The following is a 15,361-nucleotide window of genomic DNA, read 5'->3' as shown; positions in this document are numbered from 1 at the left end:
GAGATTCCTTTTACAATTCTGTACTCTTTTTTTTTTTTTGCCCGCTGCTCACATCTCCTCTGGCGAGGCCATGGCATGATAAACGTCAGGTAAGAGTCAGACCTGGACGATGAGCTGCCGATTGTAGTAGGGGCAGCAGACCACCATGACGTCAGACAGTTGGCACCTTGTGGTAGACACTTGGGCTCCAGTGTCCCAGCTCTCCCATCTTTCTCTTTTCCCATCTTTGATCTTCTCTTCTCGGCGCTGCTTCACTTTCGGCTTTGTCACTGAGGGGCAGCGAGTGAACAGAAGTGATGATAGGGGACAACCCACCGCTAGGATTGCTGGAAGCCCAATGGACAGAAGCGGCCTGAGGAGGAGGAGGAGGAGGAAGCCCTCTCCAGCGTTTACCAATGTGAGCACCTAAGCCAGTGCAGCCTCCATTATGAGGAGCGGAGCAGGAAGTGGACGTCTTGTCCTGCAGCGTCTCAGAGTGACAATCGGGAACACAAACCCGAGCAGATCTGCTGGCCCTCGCGTGGAGGTTGAGACCGAGTGGGCGAGCAGGGGGCAGACGTAAGTGGAACGTGTTAAGGAATGGAATTAAGAGGACGTCCGCGCCACCAAGGCAGGTAGATAGGACAGCGATGACCTCGAAGCGACGACGACGTCAGAAAGGTTTCGACACTTCTTGGGACGACGTGCCAACTGTGAAACCAACTCCGCCTTCTCATCACGTTGGCGACTCGGAAGTCGATCTGCCCTCGTAAACCCTCCGCACCCAGAGACTGGCAACAAGGAGGCCCCAGCAGAGAACAGGCAAGTTTTATTACACATTGAAAAGGGGGCATCAAAAACGAGAAGAGGAGGAAAGGAACAAAGCTGAACATTCATGGGCTCCGTCACCGGCGCCGCCTGCTATCTACATGTTCAAAACGAGAACTAAAATGGAGGCGAACGCATGACGGGTGAGGCCCAAAAACAAACCAGAAAGGAAGGCAAAATGTGAAAAATGAAGCGTTGAAGACGCCACGGGAGCGACAGGCCACTGGGCGCCGGGGAGACTGACCGAGCGGTGGCAGCGCCCCCTTTGCCGCTCCGCTGGGAGGTACGGGCGTGTCGTCCCGGGCCGCCCGCCTGAAAAGTGCACGGTTGCAGTACATTTGTGTTACTTGATAACGCACACGTAGTGTCGAGTCATTTACAAAATATAGAATCTCAAATATCTGCTAGTGAAAGTACAAAATGACAAAAAGTACAAAAAGCTTCGTAACATTGTCTCTTCTGGGCCCGGGGGGCACGGCCCACTCACTTTCCAAACCGGGAGCTGCCGGCCGAGGAGGGCGTCCCGCTGGCGTCGTTTTCATGCAGCATCGTGTCGTCCAAATCAAATCCTCCTGAACACGTCCGTGATGATAAAATGCGCTCCCCGCCACCAAAGCACTTGGCGACCACAAGTGAAGAAGCAATAAATAAATAAAATAAATACATCTTTGGTCACTTGGGACAGCCCGCCAGTCACCTGCCACGTTCCGAGGGCAACAAGCGTCCGATTCTTGCGTTGGGGCCGCTAACTGCTGGGGGGCCCTTCGTTCAGGAAGTAGGTGGTCATTTCTCCCTTGCCCTTCACTTTGACCACACCTCGGTACTCGAGCGCGTAGTTGTGGGCGGCCAGGACTTGGTACATGTCAGTGGTCACCTGGAAGAAGAAGAAGAAGAAGAGGAGGAAGATGCAGAAGGCCATCGTTAGTAGGAGGACACGCCCTGTGAAGCTGGGTGAGGTGAGGGGCACCACTCCTGACCTTGGCGGGTGATTTAAAGAAACCAGTCGTGTGCTCTTTACACCTCTGAATGGCAAACCCGTCTCTGCCCACCATTCATGATGGACCACACAGTCCTGAAGGGCCTCACATTTAGTTTGGTGCCCATTTACACCTCAGCGGCCCTGGCACCTCCACTTTTAAACACTTTAATAAATTCCCAGCCCTCCCCTTCCCTCCTGGTGCCCCCAATTTGACAGCAATCGTCACCTGATCCTTTGAGCAGGCGTGTGGGACGAGAAGTGAAACGGGTGGGTCGCTATCATCAAGTGACATCGCGTCGGACAGGCCGTGGCTCCGCAGCGTCAAGTTTCTCTCGTTACTTTGTTAGGTTACGACGGTGCCGTCCTCATCGCTCACTCACTCGCCAGCCACATGGCTGTGATTGGCTCGTCCTGCTCTCCTATATAAGATGGCGGCCACTTGTGTAGAGCGCGTTACTCACACCTCCGGATCTCCTTTGCGTTTGCTTCACTTTCCTGGTTGGTTTCTCCCTGCTGATCTCCGGGGTTTCTCCTGGTTTCCCCTTTTCTGGTTCCGTCAATTTCTCGCATCTTCATCCCCGTCTTCTCTTCCTGTCCCGCCAGTCCTTACGACTTTGGTGTTTAGTTAAAAACTAAAGGATCTCTTGGTGTGTTTGGCCAATGAAAAGTTCAATTTGGTACACTGCATTAATCCCTGAGGGGAGGTTGGCTTTCGCATGACCTTTGGGGGTCCGAGTGCAGGATCAGCCATTCTGTGGCACCCCTGGAGCAATTGTCAGGTTAAGGGTCCTGCGCAAGGGCCCAATGGAGTAGGATCCCCTCAGGCAGGAACGAGATTTGAACCAGCAAACCTTCCAGATGCCAGCATAGCTCTTTAGACACAGAGCCACCACGATGTCACAGCATTAAGGGTACAAATCTGTCCCAGTGCAGCAGTGGCCATGAGTGACCCCAGGCCAGCGTAGTCCGTGGCACTAAGAGTCTGGGCACCAAAGGCAAAGAAAGTCAAGTGCAGGGTATGACTGGCTTAAAGGGCCCGTTGTCAGCTGTCTTTATAGACGGTGGGCTCTCTATATTGCCATGCCAGCCCTTTCTCTCCGTAGCCCCCCATTTGTCTGCTTCATAATAAGACGCCTGTTGGCATCTCATCTTGCCTCTAAGCTTGTGATCACCTTTGATTCTCAACGTGAATGCCGGAGTTGTGCCAACAAACGTCAAAGCAGCCATCCTAAGGCTGACAAAAACGGAATAAAACACAACGAGACATCAGAAGTGTGTCCTTGTCTCGTACAGTACGGCGGGCACCGCATGTGAGGGTATGAACAAAAGCAAACGGCATCTGCTGTTTGGCTCGGTGGACCCTCTCAACCATTTTAGTGCTTACACTGCTCTGTCAAAGCCTGTGGGTACAGCGAGAGCCTGGCAGGTGTGTGCCCCCCATTTACCTGGATCCTTTCTGGAACTCCGGTGCTGTCCATGCGGCTCGCTACATTCACCGTGTTTCCCCAGATGTCATATTGAGGCTTCCGTGCCCCAATGACGCCAGCCACCACTGGGCCAATGTTAAGACCTGTGGAGCAGAAATTGCAGAGGATCACTAAAGATGCCCAGTGGCACCAAGTTCGGCCCAACATCGCCCTACGTGAAAGCCATCCATTGCCATCATGCCCATGTCCACATAACTGGCACACCCATACCGAAACGTGGGCCGACACTCGAGTCAAGTGTGACCCCTGTGTGTGTGTTGCCATTTTTCTGCTCTCTCTGCTGTGCCCATGCCACACACATTCTGTCCACTCATCTGAACCACCAGTCAGACGTAAATCACAGCACCTGATGAGAGGCACAGATGGGGGCAGGCAGGACCACCCGCACGCACAGGAGGGGGCGCTTCACCAGTTTATTTTACGTGCAGGTGCCCGGGGGGCTACACGTCATGAGAGAGAGAGAGAGAGAGGCTCACCGATCTTCATCTGGAAGTTGTTGAAGGAGTGCTCGTTAATGTACTTCATCTGGTCCATCAGCCTCATGGCGTAGTCGGCAAGAGCTTTGATGTGCGTCTTCCCTGCCTTGTCAAAGGTGGAGTCGTTCAGGCCAGAGGCGGCCATGTAGGTGCTCCCGATAGTCTTGATCTTCTCGAGTTGGCGGAACTGGTCCTCGCTGATTATCTGGATGGACAGACGGAAAAAAGCAAAAAGTATCAGCAGCTGGAAGGAACACCAGGTGGCACGAGGCCGTTGAGAAGAAATGTACGGGGCAAGGAGGGAAGTGGAGCAACCTGGGAAGTGGGATTATGGATACCAGGGTGGACCAGGGTGTGCTTGGGTGACAGTACAACCAGTAATACCACAATACCACAGGAATCCATACTAATAAAAGGCAAAGCCCTCACTCACTCACTGACTGAATGACTCGTCACTAATTCTCCAACTTCCCGTGTAGGTAGAAGGCTGAAATTTGGCAGCTCATTCCTTACAGCTTACTTACAAAAGTTAAGCAGGTTTCATTTCGAAATTCTACAGTAGACATAACGGTCACAACGGTCAACAGCGTCCGCCATGTTGAACTTTCTTATTTATGGCCCCATCTTCAAGAAATTTTGTACGTGGGTTCCCAACGCTAACTGAATCCTACTTACGTACATATATACGTCCATAGCCTGCAGCTCGGTCACCGTGTGAGGCGGCGTTGGGTCCGCCATCCCAACGCCTCCCACGTTGTTGGCTGCCTTCCTATATAAGTCCGTCCGTCGCTCCGGTCTCTACATTCCCTTCCTTGCTTCGCCACGGGATTCACGTCTCCCTACTGATAACTACAGCCTTTTTGTTTAATCCACGGCTTCTCCGCTGTTTAATTGCTCGTTTATTACGATTATAGTTATTGTGTAGGTATTTTAGACTTACTTTACATTGTTCAGGTACCCATTTCCTTTATCATTCCAACCGTACCGCCATTAACATGTCTATCGAGGTGATCACCATCGATCAAAGAACTGTCACTTACTGAGTGGTTTCCATGCCCAGAGATGCCGCCTGCCTTTTCCATTCTCTGTGTTACATATTGCACGGCCATATCAGGCTCACTCTTGATATCCATTGTGTCTTATGTACTGAATGACTGGACAGGTTCAAGGTGTGGACTGATGACGTACAGGAGATAATTAGACTACACAGGAGCACTAGAAGAGTCAAATGCTTAAGCCCTTCACCTATGGATCTGCATGTGAGTTGATGGCTGCCGCTGAATTGTTCGGTTGTTGCTCTCAAGTGTACCGAAATGGCCAAATATTTTACACCTTTCAACAACCGCCAATGCCTCTTAAACATCTTAGACTGACAGGTGACAATTTCAGTAGTGGACACTTTGATGTTTAAACTCTCAAAAGTTGGATGTGAAGTTATCGATGAAACCGGTTGTGTGCTTACAATGCTTGACAGATGCCGAATGTCACTTCAACACAAGTCCTACAAATACTGTCGTCATTGAAACAAACCATGAAACTCAAACTGATTATGAGAGCAGCAATCCAAGCTGTGAGATTTGAGACAAGATTACTGTTCACATGGCCAACTGTACGTTACATGCTCAAGAGTAAGCTCAGCGCACAGATTGGTCAGATTACAACCGGAGGGCCGAACTCACAATGTGGTATACAAAGAGATCCTTAACAAATAATTATTGGCATATTTTATCTCAATTTAAAAAGGTTTAATTTCCTTTTTAATAAACATTTGAAGGCAGTACTTCGCTGCTGCTGTATCAGGTGGAAAGGCGCTATATGAGCGATACAAACAGCATTAAAGGCTAGGAGTGAAAGGCACTATATAGTGAGATAGAAAAGATCCTCTATCAACAGAGAGGGCACTATGGGGCAGACGGATGGGCAGATGGAAGGCACTATATAACAGGCCCTGCCGAACGTGCAGGTGAATCTCCCAGCAGCACAACCTCTTCGACTGACGCCACTAATGCACTTCTTCACCTTCGTCAACGGTCACATGGCTGACGGCCGCCGTCCCTCGCTCGTCTCTGCCTGCAGTTCTGTTTGTGTCTCCACGAGGTGGCGTCATTTTTAAAAGCGTTCTTTGCTGGATTTATCGTTTAGACGGACTGATTCTCCATCATCGGAGTGGCCTGGTGTGTGTGTGTGTGTCCTTGTGCCGCCTCCTGAGACCCTCAACTCAATAAGTCCGTCATACAAAGAGTGCTGGGGTAGGCGATGCAGAGACTCCAGCATTTTTATTATTTCATAGGAGTTTTTTGGGAAGGCCTTTTCATTTTTTGGATTATTTTCGAAGGCCTTCATGTCGTCACAGATACCCTCGTATTTCCGGTCGTGTTGGACGTACCTCATCGAAATCGGCGATGATCTCGTTCAGAAGCCTGAGACACTCGACTCCTTCGTTGTTGGCCTCCAACTCGACATAAAATTCAGAGAAATTGCTGATGGAGGCAAACATGACGGCGACGCACTCGCAGGACTGGTAGTAGAGCTCGTCGTTGCGGCGCTCGCGGGCCAGGAAGTGTGCGGCGACGTCCTTGGGGAGGATGTTATGAAGCAGCCGTCTGTTGTAGGCCTGCAGCTCCTCCATTTCTTCTTTTTCTTCTGTGGCCTAAGGGGGACATTCAGACAAACACACAAATGAATTCACGATAACACCGACTTATACATCGACCAAGGGTGGGCCGGGCGCCGTCATTATGATGAACCCAAACACCCCACTAATGACAAACGGTGAGCGCCTCGAGGACGCCGTATTTCAGTCATGGCGCTCACTCAGCCTCGGCCCCTTTTAGTTCTTTTGCCTGTAATTCTCATCCCTAAACAATCAAAACAACATAAATTACCGCATCGACTCGTGTATAACTCGCGTCTTGAAACCGGAAAAATCGATCATAAAATCAGACCCGACTTATACGTCCGTTCAAAAAGACGACACTGAAGTTTTTATTTTTCTTAAATCTTCTTGCCTCCTCCAACCTCACATCAGTTTCTCAGACGCTTCGAATTTTGTTCCAGCAGCTCAGTTACCAATTTCTTTCGCCACTTCAACGACGTTTAATTTAAAGCCAGCTTCATATTTTCTTCTGATCGTAGATACGGGATGCTCTTACGATAAATAAAGGTGTATGATAGTGTGAGATACAAAAAACACAAATCAGTGCGAACTTCGCTTCAGAATAGTGCGGGTATTAAATACCGTGTCATCACGTAGGCACAATACATAGAAAACAAAGGCTGTGTGCCCCGTGGTGACTCAGGCGGGCAGGTGTTGGCATATCGTAATCTCCTGGACCAATAGAGGGAGTTTACTGCATTCGACTTATATGACCAACATTATAAAATACCGGAAATTATACGATAAAACCAAGTCCCGACGTATCCGCGAGTAGATACGGTACATAATCAGAGAAAGACGGTCGTACAATCGAGGGCTGCAGATTTATTCCCCGGAGTACAAAATAATTTCTTCATTTTTTTTCCAAAAATTCTAACACAGGATGGTGGAAATTTTGGATGAAGTAAAACGAGAGAGCAGGAATGACGGATGTCACCCAGTAGCAGCCTCGGTTAACGACAGGAATTGACATCTGGTTAAGAAATCAATGGAGACCCCCCAGGACCGTCTCAGCCGTCCGTCACGCGGTGCTGTGTATCAAACCGGCCGCTCACAGCTCCAGGTGAACCCTTGAGGACTCGTCATCTCCTGCGAGTCACGAGTTTCTGTCTTTTAATAATCAAGAGTCCATCGGAAACAACACGCCCGTTTTCATGAAAAGAAAAGAAGGGCAGACCGGGGGTGTCTGGGGAAGAACCCAAAATGCCAAGACTCACGCTGGCCCTCTGGAGTTTCGTTTATTTCATCTGAAATGTTCTGTTGGTCTTTTCTTTGTTTAGATTTGATTGTTTCATTTATGATGTTAACGATGTATTTATTGGTTCACCCGGACTGCTTTATGTTGCGCCTAAGGGGGTCTTTGTAAGCTTCATTTCCGCTGAGGCCCACCACGGGTAACGCTGATCTCTTCACTCGCCGGCCCGTCACCTTCACAGACACAAAGAAGGACGTGTTGGCTACCTGCAGTTTCCAGAGGAAGTCGAGACGTGCGGTGGACTCCACCTGCTGGGCGTGCAGATACAGTGCAAGGACAAAGACGGTGATGATCACAGGGGTCATAATCTTCAAGGCCACCTTGGATACGGTTATGAAACTGAAAGAGAGAAAAGCAGGAGTGCTGAGCGAAAAGCACGGAGCGCCAACAAGCTGGGTGAAGTGTCAAATGATGGGCACTTACCAGGTTCCATTGGCACGATTACTGAAAGAGAAAAAGGAGTCAATGGTCAGTGTGGCACACTTACAGACACACCGTGCAGCTAAAGCCTCCTCGGCTCTGGGTGGCGCCACGTGCGCCACGTCCGGCCCTTTTCCAGATCTTTAATGCAAGTTGCCACACGCACCGCTGGCATACTCACATGGCGTTGGTCGTAACCAGCAGGTCAACATTGTCGAAGAGGCTCACTTCGGGGATCTCAATGATGAAGACGTACAGACATTCGATGAACAGCATGAGTGCCAGCTTGCCAATGCTGCTGATCTGCAGGAACACAGAGCAGGCCAGGAGGCTGAGGAGCACACTGGCGGAAAAGTACTGGGGAGGAGAAAAAGGAAGAAGAGCAGTGAGGAGACAGCAGAGTGACACGTCTGTCAAAAATCACATGGTGACACTACCAGGGGGATCTACATGTAGCACATGAGCCAGCATCCCATTAATGCATTTCGCTTTTCGAATTTCAAAATGCCCACAATCCTTTGCTGCATTAGCACTGGCCAGAGGTTTCGGTGGCTTCCTCTCCTCCTTTTTGGCTTTGCCTCATTTTCTGTGACATGAAAGGTGTGTAAAGTTGCATGTTTTACTGGTTATAATGAAAAGGGGGTCAGACACGATCACCTCAGAGAGGTCTGCACACGTGGGGGGACATTCTGGAATGGCCGCACCACAAGGTCAAGGTTCAAATCCTGAGAGCGCTGATCCCAGTTCAGTAAGGAACGACCGGCTCGACTGAGGTTTAGTTCTATCTCATCATGTTACAGCGGTGCTACGTGATTCATGTCGTCGTAAACCGAGTCCCGTCTTTGGTCGCGTTGTCCCGCTTACACGGTGTGTGTGTGTGTGTGTCTATGTAAATGTGCTCCACTGGAAACAAAAGGGGAAGGATAACACTGTGGATCTGCGGGCCCTCATGATACCTGGTCCTGTCAATGGCGTCACCTCGCTATTTAACGGAAGGAGAAAACACCGTGTTCTACCATACAGGACAGGAGAGAGCAGCGGTCTACAGCATCGCTCCCTTCATCTACCTGCCGGACAACAGCAAACCGCGGGGCTCAGGATCACGCCACGTACCGAGACAAGCACGGCGAGGCTGACCGCGGAGAGCAGTGAGCCCCCCAATGATATGAGGCACAAGAACAACAAAATAATAAATGACACACAGTGAGATGCCAGGGGGTCTCGTTCACTAAATTTGGGGTCAAAACCAGGAAGAAAACGAGGACCAAAGTGCGAAGTGAGAATCGAGAAAACCAGCAAAGCTCGAAGCCCTGAAAATCCCTTCCGTTTACTAACGACGCGCCCGAGTCCATTTGTTTTCCATCTTAGGTACTGGACGGCAAGATTAGTGTGACACGGATTTAAATAGCATCACAGCGATGACGTTGTGTGACACATCCTGTGATCATGTGACAGCAACAGAGCGCCATTGCCACCAACAAAACAGCAAAACCCCACACCTGAACAATAATCTCCAAAATGGTGAAGCGGTGACGTTACGTAAGTGAGGTTCAGCAATAACACTAAGAAAACTGATATTAATGCACACGACTTCGACGGCGGCGACGACGACAGTAAACTCAGGCAGGCCAAACACACAAAGGCGCGTTGGCACAAGTGGGCGACTGGCGAGACTTTCTGCTGCTCTCATTGGTCAGCTCAGTCACACCTCCCAGCTTACGCGTTGGTTCAGTTTCTGTCGTCTTCATTTATTACTAGCTGATTACCGAGTGGCTTCGCTCACTGAGTACAAGGGATAAAACTAAATTATTAAGCAGTAAAACATGAACATGTAAGAAGTAAAGCTACATGGAGCAGTGCTGGAGTACATTTTAAAGGCGCTATAAGACAGCAGGTAAGTAGCACTAACAGCAGCTTGAATGTATTTGGATCATCTCTCGTAGCACGTCCCCTGTGACAGGCGCCACACGACCACTGCGGTACAGAAGTGACATTTTCAATGCAATCCTCCAAATTTCTGCCAGACAACCTTACACTACGTGCCTGTGAATTAAGAGAAAAAGTATTCTGAGAAATGTGGACGCTGCCCTTCCGTGCTTAACGGGCAGAAGGTCCAAACCTTCACATGAAGAGGTCGGTCCATCTTCTTAGATGTAAACCTTTCGTCTTCTTAAAAGAATTCATCACAAAAGCAACCTTGAATGTCGAGGGGTTTTAGTGACCTGAACTCGCCTTAAGGGACAGTAAGTAGCCGTGCAGCGCAATTTACAAGGAGAGTCACGCAGCGATGGCGCCGATCACACTCAATCGCAATGAGTTCCAGTCTCCCAGGAGCCGACGGGACACTCCAAGTGTCACAAACAGCGCGAGAAGAGAGGACGCCGCCCGAAACTGCGAATCTCTCGACCCGGCAGAGCAGCCCGACATTCTGCACCTCCGAGCGTCCACTTTGTTCTCACGACCCCTCGCCGCTGAAGGCGGTCTCGTCTTCACATTATTTACAGTTCGGCGCACTTAAAAAGTACAAAGACGCAAAGCTGTTTTCTTCATCTCTTCTGCTATCAAGTACTGCTAATTAAAAAAACAAAAAAAAAAGTTAGAATGTGGCAGTTTCCGCGACAGTCACGCAGACGAATTAATAAAAGTTCTCTGTCAGAACGCGCCTGGCGGCGAACGGCTCAGCGCTGGAGTCCAGAGAGGTGGGCTGGGAGAGGGCGACTTCGGTGGTATAGATGGGTGGGTTTGTGTTTATTTCTTTTCAATATCAGTAAAGTAATAACAATTCATAAAGACGACATAACAATGGCGTCCACAAACAAAGTGATTAGTTCCAGTATTATAATATGTTCTCTGGTCATACGGAATTTCCGTTTCAAACGCAAAAAGAATTTTATATATATATAGAGATTATTGAGTATATTCTGTTCTGGATTCTGTTTCTTGAATGTTACGTTTTGATTATTATTTTTATTATTACGGACGGGTTTGTCGAAGACAGATAAGCGGATTGTTCTTTATGTATGTCTCTGGGGCCGCCACGTCTTTATGTGCGCAGCGTTCCGTACCTCTGGGAAGTTGCAGTTGGGCGAGGTGCTGCCACAGAATCCATCCATCATGTCCATGGTGTAGTTGAAGCTGGAGCTGCTGACGTGGCAGGCGTTGACGCTGCTGGGGCTGATGTTGAACTCTCTGGCCACGCAGGTGTGGACTTCACTGGTGCTGCAGGTGAACTGGAGGTGAAGAGAGAAGATGAATTAGAAATACGGCGACACACCGAGAGGCTGACCGTGGAGGAGGAGGAGGAGGATGGAAGAACTGAAGGCCCTGACGCCTATTGTGATGGCTGCCACACACAAAACATCAGCGAAGGTTATTAGACAGGCCTCGAACAGGAGCGGGCCTCGTGATACTTTACGCTCCAATCGCTAAAGCTCAGAATCGCTCGTGGTGACGCGGGGAGTAAAGCCAGGAGACAGGATGGGCAGCCTTGATGGTGAACATCACCCCGTACGGCTTTACACGTCGACTAAGGTGTGGGCCGGGCATTGTGACTACCAGGGAGAGGGCAGACAAGTGTGGCCCATGGGAACCCAAAAACCGCCGTCAAGAGACGGACAGAAAGAATCCCGCAGTGTCTCAACTAGAACAAGAGGCGGAAACCGCAGACGGGCACACGCGGAGAAACGGGCAGAAGCGGAGGATCACAGGGCAGGGTCTGCTCAGAACGCTAGCGAGTTTCACGTCACTTCGATGGCGACACCATTCTGAGATGTTTCTAACTCAGCTAGCGGCGTATTATTGGTATCGGGGCATCACCGTTGGTCATGTGATCAAATGCCCACACGCATGTGACATCATCACTGATGGCGGCACACAACACGTAGGGTCCAAGCTTTTGGATTTCAGAAGCAGACGTTTTCCGTTAGAGTTCTGGCCACCATTGCTTTGTCTGACGGGGAGACTTCTGAGCTTCTGTCCCGTGTCTTTAACTGGCGGCTCTTCAGATTTGCCCACCTGGTCATTTGGACAGGCCAGTTTTCTGTTCTTTTGTTTGCCCGTACACTTCAGGCGACACCAGAGCAAGCGGACGAAAGGCCACAACATTAGCGCCAGCTTTCCAAATCCCGTTGTGAGCTCCAGCAGTAAAACCTGAGCTCTGGGACGTTGTGACGGCGCACCTCACCTGTGACAGTCCCGACAATGACGACAACATCCTCACCTTCGTGTCCCTCAAGCTCCATTTTAGAAAGCAAGGGGGACTGAGAAGGTCGGCACTGGGGCTCATAAGCAGGACCTCCAGAATGGCAGCAAACAGCCGAGAGCTGACGGAGATCTTCTGCTCATTCCTGGGGGCCCTTCTGACCTGCTTGTGTCGGACATCTTGGACTCTTTTTTTTGTCCATACGAAGCTCAGTAATTGTGAGCATTCATCCAAATACGTGGAGGCTGTCTATGTTTATACCGATGTCACACATCCAGCAGCTGCCACTGCAAAAATACAAAATGGGGCAAACGAGGCCTCTGACGCCACCTGTTGGTTGCTCCTGAATTCTTATTAGCCAATCCAATTAAGTGAACTTTGGCCCATTGCTAAGTAAAGGGCCGAGCAGCCAGCGAGTCACAACATGCAGACCTACCATGTTGATGAACGCAGAGATGAACACGAGGATGATCGTGAAGACGCCGACAATCGTGCTGTTAATCCGCGACTGGACGATCTTCTTTGACAGCGTCTGCAGAGGAGCAGCGAAGAGCTGCAAGAAAAAGAGAAAATGAGAACAGGAGACGCGTCCCAAAACTGGAAGGGAAGTTCACATTAAGGAATATTCTGCTGCAGCCACCACACCACGGCGGAGAAAGGGGACTCGACTAAACCCCTCAAAGACACCTCAAAGACGTGTGAACCATCGGCAAGGGGCTTCCAATTCTTAGGCCCGCCATGTCCTCCTCCTCAAATGTGTGCCTGCCCTCCCGGGCCGTAAATGGTGGAGTCAGGCCATCCCCTCACCCGGTCATTCCAAAGTCACGACCACTTAACGTCGACAAATACTACTAAAGATTCCACAGCACGGCTTTCTCAAACTGGCGATATCCAGTTCAGGGGCCGTAGCCCAGCCTGGCAACACTGGGCACAAGGCAGGAACCCATCCTGGACGAGGTCTCGGTCCATCACCTCCAAAAGCAAAGCCACACTCCAGCTTAGACGTGGACCAGACTGCACAGACCCAGGACGCTGGCTGCTGAGCCACCGGGCAGCTTAAATATGAAATGGCACAGCAGTGACAATAAGATAAACACACGAGGACAGGTCACTTGGTCACTGAGCAGTTTACTGCGCTCACTTAAAGACACGCTGCCTGTTTTCATCTTTCCTTTTACACACACATGGCAGCCCAGAGCTGAAGGTGACAAAGAACCGGAGAGACGGCGCCCGTCCATCACAAGGCACACACATGATGAGGAAAAGTCGGCCAAGTGCACCCTCTAGTGGTGGAAGTCCTTCATATCAGATCCAGCCAAGTGAGGCAACTGATCGTGTGCTCCAAGCTGGCAGGAGTTGCCCAGTGAGAGACTTCACTGCTCGATCCGCCGACTGGCAGCGCGTGGACAGCAAACACGACAAAGCCACCTGTTACGACGGATTGCTCAGCTGACACGTTTATCGGCCGTTTCCCTGCAGTCTTTATAACTGGAGCAGCGGCAGGTCCCGAGAGTCACCACACCACGTCGTCAACGCTGGCACAGCTGCCAGGTGTACAGAATCAACACAGCTAATAATAAGGTCAGCTCGGGTAACGTCTGCCCGCCCGGATAGCCACCCGTGGTCTCATAAGGCCATAGCAGAGGTCGGAAGTCCTGATCAGAGAACAGCAAGCAGCAGACATGGCAGCTCCCCGCACACGACCCGTGTATGGCGTGCGTGTCTCTTGTGTCCTTCCACAATTGTTCTGTGTAACTATTCATAAATAAGACGTTGACCGTATCACAGCACACGCTTCGACTCACAGGCAGCACTTCTCAGTCTTACGTGCCCTGCGTCTCCAGAGCGTCTCCAGAGCGTGCTGGCGTATCTCTCGCTATTTCATCAAGACAGACACACTATGGTACCCACGTAGCTTTGCCAAGTAATGTCAGGTGGCGCATACCGTTGGCACCGTCCACGTCAAGTGCTTCATTTTAAACATCTGAAGGCAGATGGGCTGGTCAAGTCAGGAGGGTGATGTGGGTGAGCGCCGTGGTCATCAGAGTCTGGTAAAACTCCCCGTGGACCCCCAAGGTTTACTTTCTTGATCAACGCCGGACGTCAACCACAAGAATCTGGTCAGGCCTGTGCCACACGTAACGCATGCTGACCCGAGTCTGCCAGGGCAGGAGATGTGGGCCCGAGGCACAGGACGTGTTGCTTTAGACAAACTTGTGGCAATTCTTGTGGTGGCGCGATGACCACGGACTGACTGTGGTGAGCTGCGCCCATCTCCAAGCGGGTTTGATGTAAATGCACTTCTCTGTGCTGACGCTCACCTCGGTGCCCACGAGTGCCCAGTGTGACGCGCTCAGAGCTGGTGAGGCACCGTGACTAAGGCGCACCAAGCAGCGGTCAGCGAGCACGTGGAGCATTCGGAGAATCTGATTGGTCGTGCTGGCTGACCTGCTTATACCGACCCGTGAATGAATGGATGATTTGATTGTTTTTTGAATCTGTGACACCCCACTGGCGCAAGTGCAGTTCCTCAAGAAGAATCCAACTCTCCGTGTTAGTCGTGTTTTTTAATAACAGTGGTATCAAAAATGGCACAATAAATGGGTGCTTCTCAAAGTATGGTGACAAACTCCCCCGTCACTCATTTTTATTCACACACCCGCCGCTCAGCCTCTGGATTTTTCTCTGCCGCTGCCACGTCCTTCTCTCTAACTCTCACGGCGGACTGCGCACACGCGACAATGGGAGTACTGCTGGTACTAAGGAGACTAAAGATGGAGGAAGAGCTCAGCGATCTCATGTGCGACAAAGCAGAGATGGCAACAGCATGGAGGAAGGAGGCGAGCTGAACCCGACGCCAGGTAGGCCGAGTCTGACGCCGCTGCCTGTTGTTGGCTCTCATTTACATTTCACCCTTTGTGTTCTCTTTCTGTTGTCTTTAATAAAACAGAAATGCGTCACTTTGAGCTTGGGGCAGCATTACTAGACATCGAACCTCCACACGCGCACACACACACACACACGCACAGACTTACCAACCCGATCATCGGCTTTCCTTAAACGTCCACACCAGCAACACG

At 50.5% G+C, this 15,361-nt stretch overlaps 1 protein-coding gene across 1 annotated transcript in view; it reads right to left on the bottom strand.

The window, feature by feature from the left end:
• Positions 1-791: 791 nt before the first annotated feature.
• Positions 792-15,361, bottom strand: part of adcy5 (adenylate cyclase 5) — a 136,698-nt gene continuing 122,128 nt past the window's right edge. Inside the window, exons 13-21 of the mRNA XM_039755216.1 lie at positions 12,718-12,834; positions 11,146-11,310; positions 8,262-8,437; positions 8,084-8,104; positions 7,867-7,999; positions 6,136-6,399; positions 3,750-3,954; positions 3,232-3,356; positions 792-1,681 (exon numbers count right to left, since the gene is read on the bottom strand). Coding sequence (XP_039611150.1) covers positions 1,553-1,681; positions 3,232-3,356; positions 3,750-3,954; positions 6,136-6,399; positions 7,867-7,999; positions 8,084-8,104; positions 8,262-8,437; positions 11,146-11,310; positions 12,718-12,834 — 1,335 coding nt within the window. The 3' untranslated portion in view covers positions 792-1,552. The remainder of the gene's footprint in view (positions 1,682-3,231; positions 3,357-3,749; positions 3,955-6,135; positions 6,400-7,866; positions 8,000-8,083; positions 8,105-8,261; positions 8,438-11,145; positions 11,311-12,717; positions 12,835-15,361) is intronic.

Source organism: Polypterus senegalus, chromosome 6 (genome assembly GCF_016835505.1).
Source record: "Polypterus senegalus isolate Bchr_013 chromosome 6, ASM1683550v1, whole genome shotgun sequence".
Classification (NCBI taxonomy): domain Eukaryota; kingdom Metazoa; phylum Chordata; class Cladistia; order Polypteriformes; family Polypteridae; genus Polypterus; species Polypterus senegalus.
Note: the sequence above shows the minus strand (reverse complement) of the source record. Positions and strands in the feature narration are given on the sequence as shown.